The 25,662-nt window shown below is 36.2% G+C and overlaps 2 protein-coding genes across 3 annotated transcripts in view; one reads left to right on the top strand and one right to left on the bottom strand.

Moving 5' to 3' along the window:
* Window positions 1–2,885, bottom strand: part of LOC109063239 (heparan sulfate 2-O-sulfotransferase 1) — a 74,723-nt gene extending 71,838 nt beyond the window's left edge. The window contains exon 1 of the mRNA XM_042758217.1: window positions 2,452–2,885. Coding sequence (XP_042614151.1) covers window positions 2,452–2,575 — 124 coding nt within the window. The 5' untranslated portion in view covers window positions 2,576–2,885. The remainder of the gene's footprint in view (window positions 1–2,451) is intronic.
* On the top strand, window positions 331–16,391 carry LOC109060374 (zinc finger protein DZIP1L-like). 2 transcript variants are annotated; one of them, XM_042758216.1, is made up of 16 exons: window positions 331–534; window positions 10,250–10,816; window positions 11,308–11,392; window positions 11,562–11,686; window positions 11,983–12,144; window positions 12,314–12,442; window positions 12,956–13,018; window positions 13,139–13,285; window positions 13,755–13,785; window positions 13,899–13,961; window positions 14,054–14,187; window positions 14,662–14,851; window positions 14,986–15,160; window positions 15,300–15,502; window positions 15,813–15,946; window positions 16,086–16,391. In XM_042758216.1, exons 2-16 carry the CDS (start codon window positions 10,304–10,306, stop codon window positions 16,230–16,232), a joined length of 2,301 nt encoding a protein of 766 aa, XP_042614150.1. In that variant the 5' UTR covers window positions 331–534; window positions 10,250–10,303; the 3' UTR covers window positions 16,233–16,391. The 2 variants fall into 2 exon arrangements, with proteins under 2 accessions (XP_042614150.1, XP_042614149.1); XM_042758215.1 differs by lacking the exon at window positions 331–534 and adding an exon at window positions 7,958–8,106.
* Window positions 16,392–25,662: the final 9,271 nt, after the last annotated feature.

The raw sequence follows: 25,662 nt of genomic DNA on the forward strand, positions 1-25,662 counted from the left end.
TTCAGATTATTCCATTACAAAAGCAAGCATGCAATGTTCACAACCCTTCGGGTTTATCTATTATAAATGTATAAAAAAAAGGAATAATTGAATATATATATATATACACACACACACACATTTCAAATAAATAAATACATTTATATATTTCTGGAATTACACACAGCCTAAATCAGGAGCACATAAATGTAATATTACTTTATTAAAATATTCAAAACATCTGTCATGAACAATAACATTAATTGTATCAACAGCAGAAGCCAATCAGGCTTAGGAACTGCATATATTTGTAGGTTCCAGCAGCTGCATTTTTTTCCCACTTAAAGAAAAGTCCAAATTAAGTTGACCAACTCTAAATGTTCAATAATTTCCACAGACCTGTAACTCGACTTCTACCCATCTTTTCAGCGTCAGACTAAATAAATGGACTCATTTCAGCTGTTCTGCTTCACGAAAACTTGGCTGCACCTGGGCTGCAGACAACTGTCTTGGGTCACTGGAGGATGTGTGTGAAAGCACTAGGAACATCAGCAGGTTGTGATTTACAGATGAATAATTTTTGCAACATTGGGGACACAAACAAAGTTTTGGATATTAAAATGTTCAGACAAAAACAATTTATGCAAGAAATAGTGGTATGATCCACACATAATACACTACTATATATTTTAAGCTACAAAGCAGCATGCTTTCACTTGCCTTACACTGTGTTTTATAATAGCCAACCATCATACCAAAAGAATGGCACATTTGTTTTGCAAAGTTAATGCATAAGGTTGATGGAAGTTCGATTGCATGGTCATGATGCAAAACATGTAGACTCCGTATTGAGCGGTCAAAAACTCAAGTCTGGAATCAGGATTAACTAGAAGCAATCTTTAGGAAGCTATAACATTCATAAACTCAAGACAAAAAAGTGCAAGAAAAAACCTGCTGGAACACCAATCAGCATTCATACAGTAGATTTCGCTTCAGTTAAAGTCTATTATTTGTCTAATAATCTCTTACCTGCCTTACACACTGAGCACCATGATGAGTATAAATGTGTAAGCTGATTCCAAACAAAAGCAGATTGGTGAGTAAAATCGGATCAGTGTGTAAGAGTTTGATCAAATGTACTAAATACCCTTCTTAGTGCTGAATTACTGCATCTCTTTATTCAAATTCAAAAGTCTATCTGTGTCAATAAAAGTATATCGGTAGAGTTAGTTTTCTATAGTTTGTTGTTATATATAAAGGAACAGTTCACCAAAAAAAAAAAACTTATTTACTCGCCCTCACGTCGTTATACATTTTGAAGAATATATTTTCGGAGCAATGACAATGAATTTTGCATAAAGATGTCAAGCCTCAACAAGAATGCATTAATATGTATAAAAGTCCTCAAGACTCAAGCGCTGTAGGCACTGATCTATAATATAGATCAGTGGCTGTCGGCTATTTCTCTTCTTTTGCAATCATATGATAACCAACAAAATCATGATTCACTGAAAATCTTAAGCATTCAAGAGAAGTAGTGATGTACAGTTTGTGAAAAAAACGATTCACTGAGATTGAGAATATTTTGAAAAACATAAAATACATTGTCTCTATATATAATCAACACCTTTAAATCAAAATCCATTGTTTTGATTGTCATTCAATGCTTCTTGGCAATATAGTTCCTTCCCTCATTAAAGACATTTAGTGAAGTCTTATACTTTTGTCTTTTTGTCCAATTTTCTAACATGTTTTTGCTTCAAATCAATGTTTGCGATATTAAGATTTACCATGTAGCTACTTGGTTTGGTTGAAGGTATACAACCCTTTAACATAGAGTTTTAAAAAATCCCTATGAGAAAAAAAGAATGAGATAAAATACTTTCAAAACCAAGGACAGATAGTGTGCACTCTTGCGCTCTATTATGGTTTAATGGATGTGAAGTTTATAAGTAAAAAAAAAAAAAAAAACTCAGTCAACACCACACAAACCTATCATACGACTTCAGAAGACAGAGAGTAGTCTGGACTACTTTAATAATACTTAATTAGTAATTCTGCATCCATTTGAGGTTTGACATCTTGACTTACTATTCATCGTCACTGCACAGCAACAGCATTCTTCAAAATCTCTCCTTTGTTGTGTTTCGCTGAAGAAGCATACAAGTCTGGAATGACATGAGGGGGACTACAGAATTAAATTTTCATTTGTGAGTGAAACAATTACTTCAAATTAGTTGATCGTGCAATGCAAATTCGGTCGTCTTATAGCACTCTCATTCGTAATGTCTTGTGTTGTGAAGACAACATCAGCAAACCCTAATGAGCTGCCTATCTCAACAGCATTTCTATACATACACCTAGGCGCGCTCCAATCGATTCTATTAAGTATCGAACGTGCATGATGTCCAAAAAGGCTTTCTAGGGTAGACAGGCAGCTCTCGGATGTTTGAGACACAACCGCAGTCTTACCCAGCTTTGCCCGAGACTCTTCCAGCTTCTGAATCTGGTTCTCAATACACAGCATCGCCACTCCAAACGCCATAACGGCCAGCAGCTGGAACTTGTGTGGCATCATGATCCTCAGGAGCCCCATCAAAGTATCGGATGATTATCTACATGTCATGCCGTAAAATGTGAATGAGAAATTTGGATCAATCCGTTACTGGAGCAGTAAATATCGACTCCGGACAGATGATCTCGATTATGCGCAGAGAAAACAGTAAAGTTAAGGATGTAGTAACCGAATACATCAATGCAAGCAAGCGCATTTCAGACGCTCATCTGTTTGCAGATGGTGGTATTCTGTTAAAACTCGGAACCCTTGACTCTTGGTCTTAGTTGTTGCACATCAGTACAGCTCCGATCGTCCACTGCTCTCCTCTGCGTCACTCAACACAGGGATTTTATTCCTCCTCGGACTGAAATGAGGCGAGTGGAACAGAACGGTGCTTAAAGCGCCATCTATCGTGTTGGAGATTGACATGAGCCAAGTTTTTCACATACTGTATTTGCTTGGCTCAGTGAAAGACTTTGCTAAACATACGTTACTGGATCTCCTTGGGATTGCCATAACTACACCTAACCTTATTAATTTTCATAAGCTAATACTGGACCAAAGTCTCTGGCTGCGTCTTAACGTAAAAAACAATGCATTCGATACCTTTTTTCATTGTTGTTTTATGTGAATCTGTGGAAATATTTTATGTAGGCTAAATAAACAAAAAGCTTCAACAAGTCTTCCTGCTGGATGAATTAATGTCTTGTTAAAAGTTTGTTTTATTCTTATAAAAATCAATAACCTAGTCATTTGGCCTTTTATGTTAAGTGGCAAAGGGAGTTCATCATTTCTGTGAAACTCGTTGAAGGTTTATATTTTACATAAATATTTTCACAAATTATAAAACAAAGATTATGCAATAAAAAAAAAAAGTATCCAATGCATAGCTTCTTTTATTTATAAGTGGTTCTTACTAAGGGATTTATGCTTGACTTCCAAATTGCATGGCTTGTGTTGTATTACCTTTCTAAGTGGTCCTTTTGTAAGTACCTTAAGTGATCAATTTTTGCCTGGATAGGTAAACATTAAATGTTATTTGGCGGTGCTGTCTTGACCCTATTGGCCAGTTAAATAAACAAAATCAAGGTCACACTTTATTTTAAGGTCCAATTATCGCTATTAACAAACCATTAACTACAACGTTTGCCTCAATAAACTCCTAATTTGCTTCTTATTAATAGTTGCAATGTATGTTAAGTTTAGGTATTGGATTAGGGATGTAGTAATATAATAGTAATGCATAATATGGTCATGCAGAATATGTGCTTTATAAGTACTAATAATCAGCCAAAATGTAAATAATAGGCATGCTAATAAGCAACTAACAGTGAGAATTGGTCCCATACTAAAGTGTTACCAAAATCGATCTGAAACAACATAGAACATCTGAAACAAAAATAGGTCTGTATGATTACTTTCTGCAGTCAAATTCAAACTTAAAATCAAAGTGAGAGCATATATTAGACCAACTTTATTTTGTATCTGCTGTGCCAAGTGTTACCAACACACAGCACATATAGAGGCATGGAGGAATCCAACTGTGCATGAAATTGCCAATGATCAAATCATCTGGATTTGGCTTAAAATAACTTCTCTTACCATCTGTCACCCAACAGGTGCAGAGCCATATCATCATGTACTGTATGTATGATTCTCATATAGAGCCAAATGTTTCCACACAGACTGCAGTATATGCATAGTGGAGGTATACATATTGAAGTAGCCAATAGATTGCTGCACCTTTATGGCCATACTGTGATGTGTTTTAGAAAACTACCTACTGGTTCCATATAAAGGTATATCTGGGTATATAAAAGCTACTATTTTGAATAGGTACTTACAGTTAAACAAAGTTCAGTGAATCTATTAAGTTCATTGGACCATCCTTTCATAATCTGAAGGCGCATTCAGTGCATCATTCAAGTGCTTGGCAGCCTTTGTGTCTTAGATCAATGTAAGAAGATAACAAAGAGAGCGACTAGTAGACACAAAGAAGACGTTTGTCACAGCTTCTCTATTGCCAGACTTTCCAATGATGCAAACAGATGAATATAGATTTTTTTTGTTCATGTGCCTTCTTTTAGGGGTAGATGATCAGTCTCTGTTGAAAGAAGCACATTTTTGAGAATAACTCATTTACTGTGTGAAACTATGAAAAGCATGCAGCTCTTTGAACCTCTCTTAATCCACCACACCCCGCTGTTTCCAAAAAAATCAATACCACTTTCCTTAGTGCTCAGAGTTGATAAGAACAGCTTCTGAATTACTTAAAATGAATCTAAATACATTTTTAGCATTTTATATTTATTTTCATTTTGACACAATGAAAGACAAAAATAAAATTTATTCTCAATAATTATAAAAAAAAAAAATAATAAAAAAATAAATAAAAACACTCCATCCGGCTCAGTTTGATAGTATGGCTTAATTTTAGCTATGTCTGACTTGTACATTTTGTCTTTTTAATTAAAATATGCTTAGTGGTCCTAAGAAGGTTCAAAGCTTTTTCAATCTTTTAATAACCTTTATAACTTTATTTTTTCCTGCTTGCAGTTTAACTAAAAAAAAAAATAAAAAAAAAAAAACAGAGACTATGGTCTTCATGACAGCAGAGCAGACAAAATGCTGTTTTATTTGTTGCTCTTTAAGTCAGTGATTTATTTGAATAATCAAGCAATTATTGAACACATTTAGAGAAGGTTTTTATTTTGGTTCCAATTAATGTCTTTGAAAGTTTGATGTATTCTTATAAAAAGTTAACAATTCAATAATTTGGCTGTGTGTGTGTGTGTGCCGAAAATGTAAAGTTTAGTTAGTGTTATCTTAGTACTATATATATATATATATATATATATATATATATATATATATATATATATATATATATATATACGAATAATATAAACTCATTATATAAACTAATATAAACTGTTTATTATGCAGACACTTCAGGCTGGTATTGCATAGAGGAAATTGCATATGTATATGTTCATTGCTTTCTTATATTTCAAATCTCCTATTTTTTTATACAAATAGTTACTGTACTAGATCTCTATCGTACATTCAGCTAATAGTTACAAAAAATGTGCTCAGATTTGGAAAATTTGCTTTTTTTTTTCTTTTTATGCCCCCGATCTGCAAACTGTAGTTAAAGTAGAGATATAATGCCATCCCTGAGGACTTTTTAAAGTCTTTTGCAAACTGTTTTAAAGGAGTCTTAAATTAATGGTTTTCTTGATCGTACTTTTATTGTTTTGTATGAGTACAGATTTTTTTTTTCTTTTTTTTTTTTTAGTATCTTTATGTGAAAATCTATGCGCTGCCATCTTGTCTAGGTCTCCCTGGAAGAAGAGATTGTGATGTCTCAGAGGGATTATCCTGGCTAAATAAAGGATAAATAAAATTTAGCACAGTTTAATTAACTTTACAACACAGCATACAAAAATAATAAGTGAAGGGTGAAACCTCCTTTCGTTCAGGTATGTCTTATAAAAGTAAATAAACAGAAAAAAAAAAACATGAACTGCTTATATGAATTTGCTGATTAATTGCCTTCTAAAAAAAGATTACACAGAGGTGTCTAGTCTATCCTGTACAGCCAATAGTATCTTCAGTAGTCTTTCCCTATGCAGTGAAAGTATCAGGCAATACAATATACAATAAAAGTCAATACATTCTCAAGAGATTATCTGTGATTCACGACTCGCTTTCTTGTTGTAATTTTAAGCTGCAATGCAACTGACTTTAAGTATTATCTATTATATGTTGTCCCTCATTCACTATGGGAAATTACATGTCTGCAGTAAAATTAGCAGTTAAAAGGCATTACTCATGGAGAAAGGAGTAAAACTATAAGGCGTAAAGGAGGCAACCTTAAAAGGATTACAACACTAATCAGCAGTAAGGCATCTGCAAAGGCAGTGAAAATACTTGTATTAGCAGCTAATTAACAATGCATTAATCATGCCCAGACATCCATTATTAACCTCTTGTACTATTACTCAAAACTAGTAATTAATAATACATGCTTTGGTCTAAATGCTGATTTATTAATAGCAGCAAGTGTGTGTGTGAGAGAGAGGGGATCTGAATTTCAGTTTGGCTTTTTCTATTAAAATTGTTTTACATGACTAAGAGAGAGTCTGTGGGAAATATGGAAAAATAATTCCATAAGTGATGGTATGACAATGACCTCAAGTTCATACGTTACTAATGTAAGCAGGATGTATGATTTTTTTTTTTTTTTTTTTCTTCACCCAACAGTTATTACATAAACATCTGAATCTTTGTTTTGGGGACAGAATTAACGAATCGTAAATATGACAGTCAGTCACTGCTCGAGAAAACAACTATTCATATATTGGACTTAAATAGTTATAACTGATATAAAGCCCCTTGACTTCCTCAGTATATTTGACTCTGTGGTCATAGAAGTATAATTCCAGTCTGATGGACTGTTGTGAAAAGGAGGTACTAGTACTGACAGTGAGACTGGTACTGTGTGAGAACAGAGTTGGGCGGCAGAGAGTCACTTCAGGCAAGTCAAGCACCTCATTAAACAGACAGTGAAGGATGAACTTGCTCCTCAGAAGTGGAGAGCATGAATGATACTTAAACATCCCTTAAAGAGAATCTGTAAAATGCACAAAAATTTACTGATGACTGTTAAGCTAAATTTAGAAGACGTACATATTGAGAGATGTTTTCCTTTGTCCATTCTTGCACAAGAATTCATTGTTTTGCATCTTGTAACTATTTCCCGCTTAGCCTATTGTTTTAAAACCATTAAACTGACTGTACAGTGCATGTTGAATACCAGAAGAATCCATATTTTGGGAAAGATTCAACATTATGGAACAAAAATCATTCTAAGTTTTATTAAAGAAATTTAATTGTATGTATTTTTTCAATTTGTAAATATATATATATATGTGTGTGTGTGTGTGTGTGTGTGTGTGTGTGTGTGTGTGTGTGTGTGTGTGTGTGTGTCCTTCATCATACAATTATTATTTTCAAAACATTAATATGTTATACTACTTAAATTTATATACAGTTTCAAACATAGAAATTTAGGGTTAAAATACATGTTGAAACAAAATTTGTGTCCACGTGTTATCTGTCAAGTCCCCGTTATCAGGAACACTTGCCACCATCCCAGACGTGTACTAAGTTGTGGCGCCATCATGTGTTCAGTTACATTGTTGTATAGCAGTTTCCACACTATCGTTTTTGTAAGTTCAATAAAGTATATAAACTAAAAGTAAAGAAAAGCAATGTAAAGTAAAATAAATCAATAAATAAAGACGCTAAACATACACAAATAAGCCACAATTTACCTGAAAACTGCCTCTTCTCTTCTAATCTTTAGTTGTGGCACCTGAGGGCATGAGTCAGTGGTCACCATGACAACAAGAAACGCTTCTTTCTTAGCCCCGCCCATCAGTAACAGTTGCCAGCTGTTAACTTCTCGTTTCAGTTTGTAGCTCGAAGCTGTCATCACGAATTGCTCCAGTTTTCTTCTTTTAACTTTTATATTTTTGTTTTGATCTTTTGTAATCAAGAAAAAGGTAAGTGTCTGAAACCTCTTTCCATTAACTATTAAGTAGGCTACCAGACGTTACATTTGTGTACAGTGAATGTTATCGGCGTTGCCAACCGTTGATCGTAGAAATATCTGTTTACATAGGTTACTTATATTTGAGTTATATTGGTAGGATAGTTTTAATATATTTTTATTTATTTATTTATTTATTTATTTTTTACCGCTGTTATTAACAAGGCTACAGATCACTGATCTATAATATAGAACAGTGCTACAGATGGTTCAGTGACGACATCAGATATTATAAATGGGAGCAATCTTTGAAAAATCAGGTTTAAATCACGTCTCAAATTAGAAATGTGTGTGTTATTAGTTACAACGTTTAAACCATTTTTAGATTCAAGATTTAATTAACGTTACTGTAAATATGTTGAGTGGAGTAAAAAGCTAATAATATACTTAGTTTACACATTTGTTTGCACACACTGCTACACGTGTACACACAAACATATTATTCCTGGTGAATATTTTTTTCATTAATATCATGATTTCTGAGCTATTAATATCTTAACGTTTTTGAAGTTTCTTGGGATTATGTTTGACCTGTTTTGATCTTTTTAATAATATTTCCTAACCAAAATATTTTATGGCTTATTTCTAAGTAAATAAGTAAATAATAGTAAGAAACAAAGATAGCCTACTTTAATTGCTAATATTAAGAGAAGTGGATGCTGATTTTGGTGGGCCTTAATTTGCTCAGTTGGTCAATCAATCATTAAGACCGTGAGAAAAAGTCTATATGTGACCCTGGACCACAAAACCAGTCTTAAGTGTCAGTTTTTCAAAATAGAAGTCTATACATCATCTGAAAACTGAATAAATAACCTTTCCATTGATGTATGGTTTATTAGGATCGGACAATATTTGGCAGAGATACAACTATTTGAAAAACTGGAATCTGAGGGTGCAAAAAAAAATCTAAATACTAATAAAAAAAATTACTTTTAAAGTTGTCCAAATGAATTCTTAGCAATGCATATTACTAATCAAAAATTAAGTTTTGATATATTTATGGTAGGAAATTTACTAAATATCTTCATGGAACATGATCTTTCCTTAATATCCTAATGATTTTTGTCATAAAAGGAAAATCGCTAATTGTGACCCATACAAGGTTATTTATTTTATTTATTTATGTATTTATTTATTTATTTATTTATTTATTTTTTGGCTATTGCTACCCCAGTGACTTAAGACTGGTTTTGTGGTCCAGGGTCACATATTACTAATTTGCCTGATAAGCTGTTGGTGCGGTCAGATTTGCAGGCTTGACTGGTTGTCTAGAAACATAGGAAGTGAAATACTATTAGCCAGTAGTGTGACGGGTTTAGTTTGAGTTGCAGAGAGACGGTTTACTGTTGTTATGTAAACTAAAAGGCATTAAACTCAGTACAGACCCCATGGCACTGATTCAAATCAGAGCAAGATGAACCCTTACCACGTGCATTTTCAGGTAAAAATATTTGTATGTGTGCGCTTGACTGTTATTAAGAAAATTGAGAAAGAAATATTTACTTTAAGAAATATAAGATCTCTTTCATACGCAACACTCACTTAATAGATTTATATTTAGTTCTGTTTTTATGCCAATGCTAAGGTATATTATATTCATATCTACTGCACAGAACAGAAGATAAGATTATAATGCAGCTCTTTTTCTGTCACACACATTTTATTGATGACAATTTGGAAAGCTTTTTATTGAAACTACAGTCCTAAAAGCAATAGTGAAGAGTGGCTGCTGACAATGGCTTTTAGTTGTTGTCATAGAGATGGACTCTTTGACTTTCACAATATGTTGTCTGCCATCTAATCTACAGAAATATATTTCTTTCACTTGTTGTTGGTAAGTGTATGCTCACCAAAGCTGCATTTATTTAATACAAATACAGTAATATTGTAAAATATTTTTATAAATTAAAATACTTCTTTTTTTTTTTCTTTTAGTTTAATATATTTTAAAATGTCATTTTTCCTGCATGGCAAAGCTGAATTTTCAGCAGTAATTACTCAATTATTCAGTTTTACATGATCCTACAAAAATCATTCAGATATGCTGCTTTGGTTATAGCTAAACTAAAAATATTTTGTTTTCTCTCCCCATTCAGCCTCTGTTTAGGAATCACCACATCCATTCACATCTCTGTCTTAAACCTTTCACCATGTTGGGCCAGTTCTCCCCTGGTGATCCCTACAGTGCTCTGTCCACCACAGCGCCCTGGGATCCAGCACACCTGCTTCAGCCCTTCCGCTTCCGCTCACGAACTGAGCCCCTAGACTGGAGGCGTCTCTCCACTCTTGACGTGGAACGTGTTGAGCGAGACATGGATGTCGATGTGCTTCAGAATTTCATTACGACTGTAACGTTCTGTGCCGTGGAGGGCGAGCGGTGTCCAAACTGTCGAGGACCTGCTGACCCTTCTCTGATCAAACTGCTTCGTATGTCTCAGCTGAGTACTGAGTACCTGCTGCACTGCCAGGACATGCTGAGCTCTCAGCTGTCAGGACTGGAGCAGCGTCTGCAGGCGGCACTCTCTCTGGTCCAGCGAGGAGAAGAACAACGAACTGAACTTGAAAAAAATTTGCAGGAAGCCAAACAGGAGAGTAGACGGAGAAAGAAATTGATCGCCACTCAACAGCTCCTTCTGCAGGCCAGTGCTAATAATTATCACAAGGTGGTTTTCTTACAAAAGTTGTACTCATAGAGAACTTTAAAAACTCTTTTTCACTCACAGTCATACACTACTGTTCAAACGTTTGGGGTCTGTATGTTTTTTAGTGTTTTTAAAAGTCTCTTATGCTCACCAAGGCTGCATTTATTTGATCAAAACTATCAAACTGTTAACGACTTTTTAATGCATTTTAAAATGTATTTATAATTTATTCCTTGTGATGGCAAAGCTAAATTTTCAAGTAGGCTAAGCTGGTATTTTGCTAACCAAGGTTCACTAAAAAAAAAAATAATGAAAAATAAATGTGTAATATGAGTATTTTTAATTAGGTAATATAATGTGATGTGTTATACGCAATTTGAGAAACATTAAGTTTAAATGATCAAGTATAAATATATTATAAAATTGGCACTGAATAAAGTACTGGTTGGCTGGTGTCCTTTAATTATCATAAAACCATTTCTAATCTTTTGATGCCTTTTTATTTGTGACAGTGCCAGTTCTGTGAAAAGTCATTTGTCAACTACTCTTACTTACAAGCACATGTTCAGCGACGACATCCTGAAGTCACAGATGCAGGTTGGTGTGAAAATTTGTGCTCGTAATTTATTTATTTAGTTAGTTTTATAAAATTTCAGATATAGGTGGGCTAGCAATTCACTTGAATTTCACTTGATGAATATTCATGGTGTGGTTGAAAAGAATTGTTTAGCACCTCACTATCACTGCTTGCATGTTTATGTCTCAGAGAAACAAAAGAAGAAGAAGATAGAAGAGATGGAAGATAGGATAGAAGAGCTGAAGGAGAAACTGAAATTGACGCAGATGCAGCTACAGGCGGAGAAAGAAACCGAAAGTTTGAGAAATCAGCAGGTGAGTTTGTGTTTAAATCAATTTCCAGCATCACACACAGCTCTGAACCTCTTAAAGGGATAGTTCACTCTAAAATGAAAATTACCCCATGATTTACTCACCCTCAAGCCATCCTAGTTGTATATGACTTCCTTCTTTCTTGCTTATTTGAAAACTGCATGGTATGTGTGTTGGAGCAGGGTTGGAACAGGGGTCCGGCCCTCCAGGAATTGAGTTTGACACCCCTTGCTTTAGACTCTGTATGAATACCAGTTTAAGTAAGAGAAAATATATCGGTTAATGCTAATCTGTTCCAGGAACAAGAGGAGCAGCGAAGAAGAGACCAGTCAGAGAAGGAAGCACTGGAGAGATGGAAAGAGGAGGAGAGAAGAAAATCTCAGCAGGAAATTGGAGAGCTGAGACAACTGTTTCTCCAGGAGTCTAAAGACATGGCAAGCAAGAGCTCATCCATAGAGGCTGTGAGTGTGCATTGGTTTAAAATGAATACTTTAAACTGTCACCAGTAGATGGAGACAGATCTTCTGGTATGTATGTCTGCCAGGCAGCAATAGATGAGCTACTGGGGATATGTTTTTTGTATGTTATTGTAATCACATTCTATGTTATTTGTCATTGTTCCATCTATAGAAACTGCTAGTGTTGCAGAACAAAGACATGGGTGTAGTTAATAATGTCAGTTTACAAGAAGAGAGTGATCCTGAGAAAGAACTGAGAGAAAACAGAGAGAGAGAGCTGAAAGAGAAAATGGCCAGGAAGGTGAGAGTTCTTTGCTTGTTCATGCACGAATCATTAATACAATGCCCTTTTAAAATGATTGGTTATTATTTTTGGCAAAATAAAAAAGGATTATTCATCAACAAACACTGACCAACTCATTTTTTTTCTATCTATGCCCACTTTATTTTTCCATGCAGACCTAAAGACTTGTGTCGTTCATGACTCTCATTTGAGTCAAAATAAATTACTTACAAGACTTAAAGTCTCAAGGATCATTTTTTTTTTTTTTTTTTTTTTTTTTTTTTTTGTGACTGAAATGTGATTAAGTTATATGTTGTTACTCTCAAATGTAATTAGAATCTGCTATCATGGTCTAATTGGCTAGGTGCACAGGATGCACAGGATATATATAAAATATGCATATATGAGACTTTTCAGTCTACAGAGTGCTTGCATTGATTTATTTATTTTTTTTATTGCTGCTGTTTACTCACTTTCTGCATGTTTATAATTTTCTCAATATATTATTCATGTCCATTTTTTGTGATTTAGAAAAGTGAATGGAAGAAGAGATTTCAGGAAGCACAGAACAGACACCGACAGGAGAAAGCAGAGGCGAGACACAAATAATTTTGTACTGCTACAGATACAGATATTGGCTCTACTGCACATCCCTACTAATCAACACATTGGAATACTCTCATCAAGTCTGTGATTTGTATGTGTGTGTTACAGCTGAAGAGTGAGAATGCCAGGCTTGTCAAGGCCTTGTCTGTGGAGAAGAACTCTGGCTCCAGTCTGCAGAAACTTCAGCAGCAGGTTGTCTCTCTCTCTTCTCAGCTGAGCCAGAAGCACAGACTCTTGAAATCTCAGGAGGAGAAGGTTAGATGTTTACTTCACAGTTGCAAACAGTGGATGAAAGTCAGCTATAATACCATGCTCTTGTCAGAAAATGTACATTAATAGCGAAGTGCCACTAGAGGCACCAAACAGAATTGCAAAAATAATGTTTATAGATTGCAGAGGTTTCCCCAAACAGTCCTACTAGCCCTTCGCCTCACATCTCATCTACTTTGTTTGGATAACCAAGTCCGTTATATGTTAAGACATTTATTACAAGCCATCCTGTAAAAAGAAGCATCAGTGTTTACTCTCTTTGAAGAAGTCAGCCTATTGTTTCTACTTATTAAGCTGTGATATTATTTTTAAAGTATTTTAAAAATGCCACACTTCACCTTTAACTCGTATATTAACTCATAATTAGATTAAGGTGATTGTAGTTTTTGTAAAATGATCTGCTGATGTCTTGATTCTTGAACACTAATCATCTTTCTAATTGATGCTTTATCAGATTAAAAAGCTGTCAGTCATGTCAGTCTCAGGTAATGGATTATAGCTGCTGTTTATGGATTTACGCATTGATTGATTAAATAAATAGTGTTGCTTTGAATCAAATTTAATGTGTTTGGACCCATTTTTGTCTCTTATTTGGTAGCTCCAGTGGTTTTGCAAAAAGCCCAAGATTCTCCTGAGGAACCAGAGGAGGAAGATGAAGAGAGTATGTGGTTCAGTAGTTTATAAGCACAGTACACATACACCAATCATCTCATGATATACATGATTAAAGCAAAAGTGTGCATGCACCTCCAGGCATGGAGGATTCAGAAGAACCCCAGTGGAAGGTTCTAAAGTCACACAAAGAAAAGTCAGAGCTGATGAAAGAGTCTAGACCCATTCTAGAAGAATCACTGGAGGAAAAACTGGAGAATATGGGACTGTGGAAGGTATACCTTGACACAAATAGGCATCAGTATTAACATTTAAGGAAGTAAAAGTCTAAATTAAACAGTTAGGGTTTTTTTTAGGAAACGTTTCATGATTTAAGTTAAACTTTAGGAGTAATAATCTGATCACTGACATACAAACCATCTACGAAACTAAGTAACACCTCATGCAACAATGGTCTTATAATATATATATATATATATATATATATATATATATATATATATATATATATATATATATATATATATATATATATATATATATATATATATATATACATTTATATATAAAGAATGCAGCATTTTTTTAAATTCCATGACTAGTAAGAAATATTTATGGCCAGTAAATCTCCTTAATTCGCCCACTATTAGTTGGTGTGGCAAAAAGTTAATTTTGTACTGTGGATGCATAAAAATGTCATTTAGCAGAATTTCTCAGTGCCAGTAATTTAAGTGATGATGTTTTGGCAGGGTACCAAGGGTATCTCTAAGCAAACTTTTAAGAGTCTGAGTGCCCTGTTGACTGGTCAGCGGCTGCAGAGATACAGACAGCGGACAGACCTTCAGATCCAAAGACACAACCTGGCACGTGAGGTCATCAGGCGAGTAAAAAGCCTACAGAAGGGCCAGGGGAAATTAACACCCAGCACTTTAAAACAGAGTAAGCAAATGTGTTATTTATCATGCCACCACACTACCCATACTCATACATCTAACTAATGTGCTTTCAAGTCATTTCCATTTGGTTGGCACTCTTCTGAACCAAGATCAGTCATTCTTATATATTTGTTTTAGGGGGAAAGAAAAATTCAACCCCAGTGAAGGAAAAAATTTTCCGATCCAGGGAGGGCTCAAAGTCGTCCACTTGGAGGGCCAAAAGCCAGCAGCCACAAGCACTTGTTCCAACACCCACCCCACGCTCCAATGCACCTCAGAGTCAGACTCCAAAAACACAGCAAAAAAAGAATGGGTATACTTCTTTTAAAATTGGTTAATGTTCAGACTATTCAGAGACATATGAAAATGAAAACATGAAATAAAAAAGTTAAGAGGTCAAGCTGCTTTTAACTATACTTAATATTACTTAATGAGTAAATTTTTCTCGTCAGCACACCCCCTTTCAGTTCAGATGAGGATGAGTCAGTCGAGGACAGTGCCTATATCACCAGCTCAAGGGGCAAGCCTTCCCCCTCCGTGCGCCTTGTCCAATCAGGATCACTTCTGAACCCGACAGCTGAGCATGATTGGACAGACAGTGAATTGTCAGAGGCTTCTGACACACCCAAACTCCACAAAAGTCCCAATTTTCATGGTGAGCAAAAGCCAAAATCCTATATGTTTATCTATTTTAATTCCTCCATTTGGAACTATAGTAAAAAGCTAAACCTAGACAATAAACAAACTATGGCGCTTGACTTCAACAACACTTTTAGTCTTTATAAATATATATATATATATATATATATATATATATATATATATATATATATATATATATATATATATATATATAATTGCCAGCTATAGAACTTCCAACTTCCTGTTGGATGTAGACATTTTAATTAAAACATAGTTTAGTCTTACATTATTAGTCAGTTACATTAATGCTTTTTTGATTGCAGGTTCTGTTGTCCAAACACTGACAAGAAGTTTGGAAAGACAGCTAAGCACACCAGTCAAAAAGCCTGTGGGCGGGACTAGAGTTCTGCCACCATCCAGCTCCTCCCCTCGCCCTGTCATTGTAAAACAGCGAGTGGTAAAAAAACATTCTCACATATTTCATGTATTCTCAAGCAATTCCCATTGCTTAAAATCTTGCAGCAGAAATATCCTTTGTTTTTGAACATTGTCTTTAATATTGGACTGAAAAGCTTTGTATTATACCTGTCTTCCAGCTGTCTGATGAGGAGAGTGATTTGGAACTGTCCTCCATAGAAGAGCTCACGGCCAACCGTGCAGGAGTACATAAAAGTTCAGAGGTCGGCGGGACCTCAGGGACCAGTGCAAGGAGCTCTGCGGCCAGTAGACTAGGAGTGTGGTGAATTGTGATGTGACTGTGTCAAATAAATGCATCTATTCACTCCAAACCCCAATTCTCAAGAAATCAAGTGCAATTACAAAATAATCATTAAAGGGCTTTTGTACGCTTTAAGAAAGAAGTGAACCCAAAAACTGTAGCCAAAAGAAACAGACATTACTTGTTTGTGTGCTGTAGTATAAGTACTATTTTTCAAAGATTTTTTTTTTTTTTTTTAAGTAATCAGTGGTTTTCAAAAAGAAAAAAAAGTAGTAAGTTTGTGATATTAGAATATAATTGATATTTGAACTAATTCTGATTCTGATATTGAAGATTATAAATCAGTCATGAACATATGAGAGAAATTAGGGGCAATAAATATACAGAATCAGTCCATGCTCATTTCAGCTGAAAATAATACCATTAAGCTTTGTTACCAGCTGAAACAATATCAGTGCCATTATCATTACAGCTTTGGTGTGTACTTCCCTATTCTCACAGAAGCTGAACGATTATTAAAACTGTATAGTTAGTAGTAACCTTTATAGATGTAATTTTTTAAAGCAAGGCATGATTATGAATAAGCATCCTTAAAGCCGTGGTAGAAGTAATTAAACAAAAATTTAAACAGTAGCTAATGAGAAAATATTTTAAAATAATGTTTGTCATGCTGTAAATAAAAAATGGACTTTTCCAAGTTGTAAATAACGATTACTGTATATATATGTTTTCTACTTTCTGCTAATTGCCATTTCTGTAATTGCTTGTGAAATTTACGAATTCTAAGGCATCATCATTATTATTATTATTATTATTATTATTATTTTTAGTGCATGTGTGTAAAGATAGAACACAGTAGTTTGCAACAAGTGTGGTGACTGTAAGTTCTGAGGAAAAAAAAAGAGCGACAATGCAGGCTACCCAATAGCCTAGCTGCATGTTCTTATCTCTCAGTCAACAGAGTTGGGTTCCTTACCATTCTTATCAGCACACATTCATCTCAGAATGATATTAAATGTTGAATCACACCCCTCTCCGTTTCTTCCTTGGCAACGCACAACCTGCCTTCCTACTGCTCTTTCAGCAGCGGCCTGGCGTTTGTTCATACTATTTTACACCGTGACCTAGAATGGCTTGCATCCTCATAAAGAGACATAAAGGTTCCTGGTCTTTAAATTCTGTCTGTGCCTCTGAGCTCTGATAGCCTGAGCAGCTGCAATCATTGTGGGCCCTCCATTAGCGAAGTCTCTGAGAAAAGAACCTTAGCCGTGCAGTGTTGGCCAAGATGAAAGACTCTCCAGGGAAAATGGTGACAAATAGGATGCCATTTACAGCCTTTTACCCATGGTTACCTGGCTTACTTCCTCTGTAACTCTTCCTCACTAACCACTAGATTGATGCCTAATTGCTATTACAGCTCAGCTGTCACTAGAGGGCGCAATTTGTACAGAATAAGCCGCTTGTTTCGCAGCAGGAAACAAATTTGCAGAGCACTTGATAAGAGTGTTTCTTTTAATTCTCTTTTCATTCTCCGAAGCCCCAAGCGGAAACAGTTTGTTTGTACTTCACAACAGGCCTTGAGGATTTTGCTCTGAATGTGGGCCAGTCAAGAAGAGGACAATCAGGATTTTTACCCACATTTCACACTCGAAATAAGTGTTTAAACAGTCAATCCATAGTTCCTCACAATCTTCTATGTCCTTGTTCTTTATTTTCTGTCCATCCCGAAGCTCCATTCAGCTGACAGACAGAGGATTTCAAATCCTTGAAGATGAACGCCCGGGGGCCCCTGGCTTCAATGTGCAGCATCTACTAATACACAACACCAAGCAGACGATACAACATCCAGTATGGCTCTCGCGGAAAGACTGGGAAACGGCGTATTCAAGTGACATTGAAATAGTTTTTTGTTCTAATAACAGAGGAAACACAGATGCTAGAAACTGACATGGTCCCATCGGTGCTGGATACGAGGCTTAAGTTCCTGAAAAGGCTTCAGGATGCTGGATGAAAATAAAGACCTTTTCCCTATTACTGATTGCTGGACTTAATGTGTTGATCCCCAGGTCAAAGCCTCGCAGATAGTGAGGTCACAGGGTGAATTTATTTAACATGTGTGGCTTTTCATTCTTACCAGGAAACATAAACTCACTCTAAAGATCAGCAACACCACGCCGCTGCATTGTATGGTCAAAATAACTTGCAAGCACAGGCATGAGTACAGTCTGAAGCTGCTTTCCATCACGCAGGATTCAGGAATGAAGAATGACTTGAGAAGTGAGTTGAGGGTGGAGATTCCTCCAGGAATGCTGAGTTTCCATGCAATTGAAGGATGGGCACAAACTTTGCAGATTCCAGGGCAATTAACCAATCAGGTCTAGCAATATGGTGTGACAGAGTGAGCACATCATGGGCCACTGCGACTCACATCCGTTATGCATTGAGACTGGCCAGATCTAAATTAGAGAGCCAATTAACTCTGCTAATAGCCCTCTCCAATTTAATCTGGGAGACAATGGGGGATTGAAGACGATGCTTTATTAAAGACGGGAGCTCACACAATATCCTCTTTCTGCTACGATTCGGAGGGCCTCCACTCACTGTCTTGTTTTTACTTCAGTTAGCCCACCGCCTCCCATGATTAAGTGCCTATAATTATTTTTCAATTAAAGCTTTGATCTGCAGTGTACTGTATACAGCTTCTTGGCACGACAGAAAGAATGAGGATGAGACAGTGAATTTGTTCCTTTTCTGTTTGGCGTGGATGGGGGTGCAGGAGAGATACTGTTTACAGGGAGGACCCTCTGGGATGGACACTTCCTCTGTGCAAAAGCTGATGAAAGCGCAGCTCGGATTTAGTACAAGCTTTAAAGTTGCCGTTTCCTGAAATTTCCAGGTTTGAGTTTGTTCGGGAATATGAATCATGCTAATAAGAGGATGTAGCTCGGTGGTAGTATAGCGCATATACAATACTCTCGACTTCCTGTAAATTGGACCGTCCCGATTAGCAACTAATCCTGAATACACAGCACTTGCAAACTGCAGCAGTGAAGCTGATGCAACTCACTGGAAAGGTCGATGCTTTGAACTGTAAATTGCTTTGGATAAAATGTGTTAAATGTTAAATTACAAGTGACCTATAAATGTGTGCAGATTTTTAGCCAAGGAAAAATAGTTTCTGGTCTCTGAAAATGTAGATGCAAAAGGCTTAAGGAAAATCTTTTTATATGGTTTATATGTTAATTGCATAAATTGATAGGTTACACATAGTGCAACGAACATGAAACAGTCAATGAGACTGAGACACACATGTTGACACATAACATGTCCATGGACATTTTCTTTTCAACAATCAATCACCATCAATGTTTTAGATTTTTAAAAAAAAAATTAAGCAAGTATCATAATTAAGCAAGCGTATAATTTACAGTAATGTTACAAAAGCACCAAGCACAAAAGTGTAAAATAATAAATTAAATATTTAGATTATTATTTTAGAATTCAAATTGACTGCTACATTAAAGGAACAAAAATAGCTAAAAATGAAAGCTCTTATGGGTATTTGGTGTATGTTATAATAAATTTACAATAGTAAATATTGCTATTGTTGGTTTCTAATGCCTGACGAGATCTATAACCAATTATATTGTTTTCAAATACGCAAAAAAAAAAAACCCAAACAAACAAAAAAAACACTCTTTCCCTCTTTCCTCGTCACACAAAAAAATACAGATAACTTCCATACCACAATAAAATGCAAACAGGCACTGAACATAATACAAAGCAATAATCTTTAAATTCTTAAAAAAAAAAAAAAAAAAAACACTTCCATATACTTCTGTGATTTAATCTTAGCTCTTTATCTAGTTGTTTTTGTTACTGGCTGCCTCAACAGTTTTCCAATGAATGGTCTTCAAGGTTCTTCAAATTGCTGTGTTTCACTAGCGGTTATGTGTGTGAGATTTACAGGGTGGCACTGAAGGGGAACTTAAATTTGTGGGGCCACACAAGACAAAAAAAAGTTAAGTGTGTGTCCTCTTCACCTCCACACTGAATCAGCCTTCCTCTGCTGCATTACCTGTGCTGGAGGTGATCAAAGAGAGGAGGCTTTGCCAAGCTGGATGACAGGCCGGGCTAATTATCAGTATAGCTGCAGGGATTAGAAGCGATCAGTAAGGAGGGACGGCATTCATGGGGCGGTGTGGAAGTGACAGCTTCTTTGTGTGAGAAGCTTTAACTACTAGGCCTCACCACACCCTCCAGGCCCATTCTGACATCACGGTGCAGAGTCATGAAGATGAGCAGAAGGGAAATACTGGCCATTGACAGGGGACGGTTTCAACATCACCAACGGTTAGAGAGTTAAAGTTAGAGAGACAGAGAAGTGGGGTGGGGTTAACAATGGGTGGGGTTTAGCAGTAGTTATGTGGTTACAGATATGGGAGTTAAGACCTTAGGTAACAGTGAAGAAAAGAAAAGAACAGATAAAAAAAATATATATATATTCAAAGCCTCTGGTTTTAATACAAAGCCAGAAACAGGGTGCGTCAGCATTCCAATACCTTCATTCAGAAAATAATTACTGCTGCCTGCAGAGGAGAACAGGTTTCTGGTCCACACTGAGGTTGATGGTGGTTGATATTTATAAGGCCAAACACCCCAAATCCTCTTGTCAGTGTGCTATTGAGAACTTTGTGTCTTTAAAGAACTGAATCTTTCCTCAAGGCACGGCAAAGAAACCATGAGCGGGTGTTTCAGCTAGAGATTTAGTCAAATCTAAAAAAATAGACAAAGGCCATTGTTTAGAAACTATGTAGAATAATAGAGGTCTACACAACAAACAAAGACAAACAAATGAAGATCATTTGAACTGAATGTTAACTGACATTTGTAAGCATTTCATTTTAACAAGATCATTATCATATAAATTCTAGCTATGTGAATATATATTAACTAATGATCTTTTAAGCATTATATAATGTTTGTTAATGATTTATAAATGAAAGTTATTATAAAGTGTTACCAATAAATCTTATCGACCTCAAACTTTTATACAGCCTATCATGATTATGACTAAATTTAAGGTGCCCTGTTGCTATATCATCACAGAACCTTTTGTAAGCCTTGGTGAGCTTAAGAAACTTTGGTAATACTTTAGTTTTATGAACCAATTCTCATTATTATCTAGTTGCTTATTAGCATGCATATTGCTAGCATATTGGCTATTATAAAGCACATATTAATGTCTTATTCTACATGACCATATTTTAGATCCCTCAATCCATCCCCATACCTAGACTTGACAACTAACTACTATTAATAAGCAGCAAATTAGGAGTTTATTGAGGCAAGTTAAGTTAATTCTCAGTTAATAGTGAGAATTAGTCCCCAAACTAAAGTGTGACAGATACCAAAATAAAATTCAACCACCCATAAAATTTTATTGTATTTATATTTTAAATGGTATATGTATATACAGTAAAGAAAAGGAAAAAAAAGAAGACAAACGGGCTGGGTTACTAAGGAATGGCAGACATCTTTTCAAGTGAAAGCTTAAATTAATGCAGGTTAGCCAAATACAAATTAGCTAACTCTATATGTTCCCTTTCAAAGTCATTAAACGAAATAGCTTTGGTGTTGTCAAGTGCACTCCTTAGCACAAGGATATAAACATCTAGCTATGCATCTAATGTGCTTTTTTATACACATATAAAAGATATGGAATAAGAGAATACGGAATATGATTAAATATACTTCAACAGCACCCCTATTAAGATGCCCTTAAGAAATGACAGTATAAAGCCTTATAATGAACTCTTTAATGTAACATCTGGAAACTGAATGAAGAGAGATTTTTTCACCAACCAGCCTTTTTTATGGAACTGATGAAAAGAAGCCACTTAATGCCATCAGCTAATTGGCAAATACAGGCAACATATGCTTTACTCTAATGGCATGGCATCATCTAACATATAGCCATATATGTACACAATGCTACACACTACGCTTTATTCATATCACACACATAAAAAAAAAACAGGGTAAATATGAGCTAAAAGCTGGAAGACGAAAGCAAGCATAAGGTAGTGAAGGTGGATCTAAGTGAAGTAAAGTAAGAGGAAGTGAGGGAGGATGGAGAGAGCGAGAGATCTGAGAGCAATAATGTAATATCAGGCAAAGAAGAGAGGCTCTTTAAGGGAGAAGTAGGGATATTGGCAGTGCTTGTGCTGAGGTGAGGGAGGGGAAAAGGGTTTGGATTGTGTCTGAAACATTTTGCATGACCTCCTCTCTCGGCCATCCATCAGAACGGCTGGCTCATTATTCTAACTAGCTGGCTCTTTTCTTCTGTTGCAGGATGCCATCAGTAGCAATCTGCATGCCAATTATCGGCCAGACCCCCTGATACCCTCGTATGAAAATGATCTGTCAAAGAAAAAAAAGAAGGCGAAAAAGGAAAGCGAAAAGGCTTTTGCACCATTGCCCCAATCTCTCCCCTCCCCTCATTTTCTACCCTCTCTTTCTCCTTCTCTCTCTCTCCCGTATGGGCAGTGACAGGGCTTCCTGGAAAATTAATCTATGGAGAGTGAAGAGAGAGAGAGGGAGTAAAAAAAATATAAATGTAGCTATTCTTCGTCTTCAGCCGGCTCAGCTCTCAGGCTCCACAGGGCAGGGGGAAGCAGAAAGGGTGATAATTTCAAAAGAGTGAAGGATGATAACAAAGGGATACTCTTCTCCCCTTGAATGTTAGACTAAGGGCAAGGGCAAGTGGGCCAGCTACAGCGATCTTTAAACGCTTTGTGCCCTTCCAGGTATATTCCTTTCATTCAGCTATCAAATTACAGATGGGTATCCAACATTATGTCAATTTTCTGATTGAGCTTCAGTAAAACTTCATCCCGACCTGCATGCGCTGAAATGTGGAGGGCCAAAATACATAATAAAGATGTCAAATAATGATGATCTCTGTGCTAAATCAGCAATAAAGATCACAAGGGCAAAGTTTAGCTACTTTAACAGTGATACCAGACAAAATGCTTTTAATGTTGACAGCAATGAAATCCAGCAGGTGTATTCAAATGAAGTTCCAAAAAGTCAAATATATATATTGTTTGCCAGTATATTGTTTGGAGATTTCTGAAAAGAGGGTCCAAAATAGCCTTTAATTCATTGTAAATTTTAGAGACCAGAGAGTAAAAACCAACTGTAACACTTTAGATTAGGGAACACTATTCGCTATTACCTAGTTGCTTATTAGCATACATTTTACTAGCATATTGGCTGTTTATTAGTACTTCGATGACCATATTCTGCATGACCATATTATATATCCCTTAACCTTTTTCCATACCTAAACTACCTACTATTAATAAGCAGCAAATTAGAAAAATATTTACCGAAACTCAAAAAAATGGTATCTCATTTACCACATAAATAAAAATACTATATATATCAAACCCACCTGAAAAAACTCATTAGCTTGTTAATATAGAATCTAAGAAATGGATGGGTCAGTAAAGGGAGACATCTAAAATGTGTTCTGTTGATGAGCCTCCAGTAAGAGGGTTGGGGAAAACTGCTGTAAGCCAACTCTCCAAAGTGTTTCCCCATCTATAGCCTGAGACACTGGGATGTGTTCTGCACAGACAAGTGATTTGGAGAATGGATGGATTCATGGTCCAAATGAAATTAATCTGGGTTGGGATCTGCTAACTAGTGATCTCTGCATTAAAACATGGTGGTTCTGTAGTTCGAAAATAGTGTTTTGTGCTAGTTATGGCATTGCGGGTTTGTTTTTCAGAGAATGTATGCAATGATAAAATGTATGCTTATATGGTCAGAGCCTTTCTGTGGTTAAGAGAGTTTAAAAGTGAAAGAAGCCATTGAAATCGTGTGTCAACTCATTTTCAATATAGGGGACAGCCAGTGAAGCTAAGCCACAGAACAGAGGCTACGGAGCTCCAGTGGAGAATCACGTTTTCTCTTTCTCCCTTTGTGCTGCATGTGTGTGTGCTTTGATTAAAGAAAGAAGAGGCTCTAAACATGTTAAGGCCATTTTGTCCGATTGTTTTCACACCCCCGTCCATATCCTCCCGCAAAGAAAGCTTGATATAGACACCACAGTGGAGCAAAAGCAGTGTCTCTCTAACCAGTCTGATCTACCCAATCTCACAGAACAGAGCCAACACAAGTTAACCAAACAAAGCCGGAAAGGGTTTTGTAAAAAATCTATTTCATCACGGTGTTGCTCTGTTTTGTAAGAGATTAACAAAATGCAGTAGGTGTCTTGAAGCAATTGCACAGTAGGTAGCGCACCTGTCGAGACATATAACAGCTTTTGGGGACCAGAGTTGAATCCAACTTGGCTTATGGCCCATTCCCCCACTTCCTTGTCTGCTTCTACTGTCCTGTAAATAAGGAACAAATAGAAGCCTTCAGACAGACCTTGACACTGTATGTTCCAGACAATCTTCTGAGGTTCTTATGCCACCTTAGTCTGTCTGACTGACCCACCATGCTGTGAGTTTGCACTCATTTAGACACAAAGTACTGCTAGGAAATCTCTTACTATATGTGACATGCTGTGGCAATCTACAAGTTCTAATGCCTTAAGGTATAGTCTGATTTACCATCTTGCGCTGAAATTCCACAGGTGAAATGCAGTCATCTGAAAAGGAATCTGAACAATTTTGAATTTCAAGTAAGGGATGCCTGATGTGATTCATGGATTCAAGTTAGTTCAACTTTGAACACACAGATTTGCAATATTGACCAATATAAAGCTGTTTAGTTCAAGAGTGATGTCTGAGTAAGTGGTGTTTCATGCATTGCTACACCATTGATAGTCTTTGCCGGCAACTCTGGCCACTCTGGCCATTGAGATCCACTTTCCTGCAGACTTTACTGTAGCTCCAACCCTAAAAAATCAACTGAAAAAGCAAGGTCTTCATGATTACTAGAAAGCTAGATGCATGTGTGTTTTATCAGTGTTAGAACTAAATTTCTCAGGAAAGTGGATGTCAAGGGCCACAGTTTCCTACCCCTGGGCTGTGTCCAAAATCGCAGACTCTCTGAGTAGGTACTTCTTTTGCATAAGTTATTACTTTGCAATAGTTTAAAAAGTATGTAGTATGAATGTGTGTAGTAGTCTGGATGTGCTACATTTGTCATTGTCATGTGACCTACTTGCATTGCTTCACTGCCGCTCACAAATAGTTTGGGGTGGGGGGGGGTAAATCTCATTATGACATAAATGTTTTTCTTTAGTTCACGTTGGCCACAATTATTCGCACCCAATTATTGCAACGTCCTTTGCCCAAGCCATTTCAACAGCTCTGAGTTTTCCCCTGTAATACCTTCCTACAGAATCCCTCCATATCCTTCAGATTTCCAGCTCCATGTTGATGCTTCTTCTCTTCAGTTCATCCGACTCATTTTCTATAGGGTTCAGATCAGGG

This window comes from Cyprinus carpio, chromosome A6 (assembly GCF_018340385.1).
Source record: "Cyprinus carpio isolate SPL01 chromosome A6, ASM1834038v1, whole genome shotgun sequence".
NCBI lineage: Eukaryota > Metazoa > Chordata > Actinopteri > Cypriniformes > Cyprinidae > Cyprinus > Cyprinus carpio.